This window comes from Syzygium oleosum, unplaced genomic scaffold (assembly GCF_021117445.2).
Source record: "Syzygium oleosum isolate NSW1041296 unplaced genomic scaffold, Sole_v2.1 Sole_v2.22, whole genome shotgun sequence".
Lineage (NCBI taxonomy): Eukaryota > Viridiplantae > Streptophyta > Magnoliopsida > Myrtales > Myrtaceae > Syzygium > Syzygium oleosum.
The window spans coordinates 5,051,838-5,053,544 of record NW_026607506.1 but is presented as its reverse complement, the minus strand read 5'-3'; the positions used below and the strand labels follow the sequence as shown (position 1 = coordinate 5,053,544).

The following is a 1,707-nucleotide window of genomic DNA, read 5'->3' as shown; positions in this document are numbered from 1 at the left end:
CTAATACTTAGCTCCATAACAATCAAAGTCATAAATTAGCTCAAGCTCGAATAAATCAATTTGCCCCTATTTGTACATATGTGTTCTTATATGTTTCTATCAATTTTTACAGCAATCAAGTGTTATTGAAAAACAGCAAGAGCTCGCTAAGCTGGGTTTCGCGGGCATGTTGAGCTGAGTATGGAGTAAGGGCATATTACGAGCCACAAATTTTTGAATGAGTGGGCCAAACAACAATGTCTAATTATTTATTATTTATATTTTTATGGTTTATAACATACTGTTAATCTCAAGTTGATTAAAAACTGTCACTCAATCATTTCTCTTCTAAAAATTAGGCGAGAGCTATACTCCAAATTTTGGCGAGTCAGATTTGAAAACCCCTTCTTGCAAGCCAAATTACATCTGCTGATGGAAAAGAAGAGAAGGAAAACAAGGCGAGAGGAGGAGGTGGGAAACTGAAGAACTCATAGACAAAACTGATAATCTGAACACACTTTTGGGATCAACATGACTTATCATCAAGCTCCGAACCAGCAAAGAAACACACGCTCAATCCGTTCTTCTGTCTTTACATGGAGAGCGTGTCTTCTCTCATAGCTTCTTCTGCACTTTTTTCTCTTCTTCAGCAAGAATTGACAGTTTAACACAGGGAAAGTAATATGAACAAAAAAAGGACCCAAATCGTGCAAAACACGAAGGGGATGGAGTCATTATAACCCTCGATCACCTCCAGAAAACTATTCTACATCGCGGAGCCTTCATAAATCGTGCTCAGCTTCATCCTAAACGAACGCACCGCGAGCTTCATTCGCTTTGAAGATCCTCTCTGCACCTTCCTCATGGACCCGGATCTCGAAAGGCTTGCCCCGCGGACCGCCTTCACATCTACGGCGAAGCTCTTCTTGATCTCGAACTCTTGGCTCCCGTATCGGGTGTTGCTATCGTCGCCGCGAGCTCCCCCATCGAAGTTCACCTCCAAGACGGGAGAGATCTGGGTCTTCCTCCGCCTGCGGCCGCCCCCTCGCTTCGCCACCTTCTGGAGGGCAACGCTGGCCTTGACGGCGAGGGCCGCCATGTCCGACGCCGTGACCCGCTGCTGGAGCTTGGACTCGGGGAGGACGAAGTAGATCTGGTTGGGCGAGAGCAGGTCGTTGGCGCGGAGAGCGGGTATGAACTCCTCGTAGTACAACCTGTCGGAGTTGCAGATGAAGCAGGGAGAGGAGGAGGAGTAGGTTTCGGCATGGAGGACTTGGGACACGGAGATGGGGACGTGGTACTCGTGGAGCTCGCCGCTCGCCGAGATCACTTTGGCCGTCCGCGACGGGTCGCTAACTTCTTGAGAGAAACAACCACCCATTTCCGGGAAGAGGAGGAGGATCGGCGAGCCGCAGATGAGAATTCCGTGGAGAAGATCTTATGGGAGAGCGAGAGAGAGAGGGAGAGGATGATGGAGGAGGAAAGACGAGTCAAGTGAAGGGCGTTCTTGATAAGAGAGAGTGAACGCGGTTCTTATAAGAGTCATGGCACGTTCAGCCTCCGGATTTGATTTGTTATTTTAGGTGGCGCGATTGATCATTCTGGCTACCTATCCTATTCACACCGGTGAAAATAATATACCCAGCGAAATTAACTTTCGAAATCCATATTTCATGTCACACGACGGTAACTGAACGGGCAAATATTTGAAAAACGGGTCTTGTTTCA

General features: G+C 47.5%; 1 protein-coding gene across 1 annotated transcript; it reads right to left on the bottom strand.

The window, feature by feature from the left end:
• Positions 1-453: 453 nt before the first annotated feature.
• On the bottom strand, positions 454-1,480 carry LOC115670010 (uncharacterized). The gene has a single exon (XM_030591193.2). It carries the CDS (start codon positions 1,358-1,360, stop codon positions 746-748), a length of 615 nt encoding a protein of 204 aa, XP_030447053.1. The 5' UTR covers positions 1,361-1,480; the 3' UTR covers positions 454-745.
• Between the last annotated feature and the right edge of the window lie 227 nt (positions 1,481-1,707).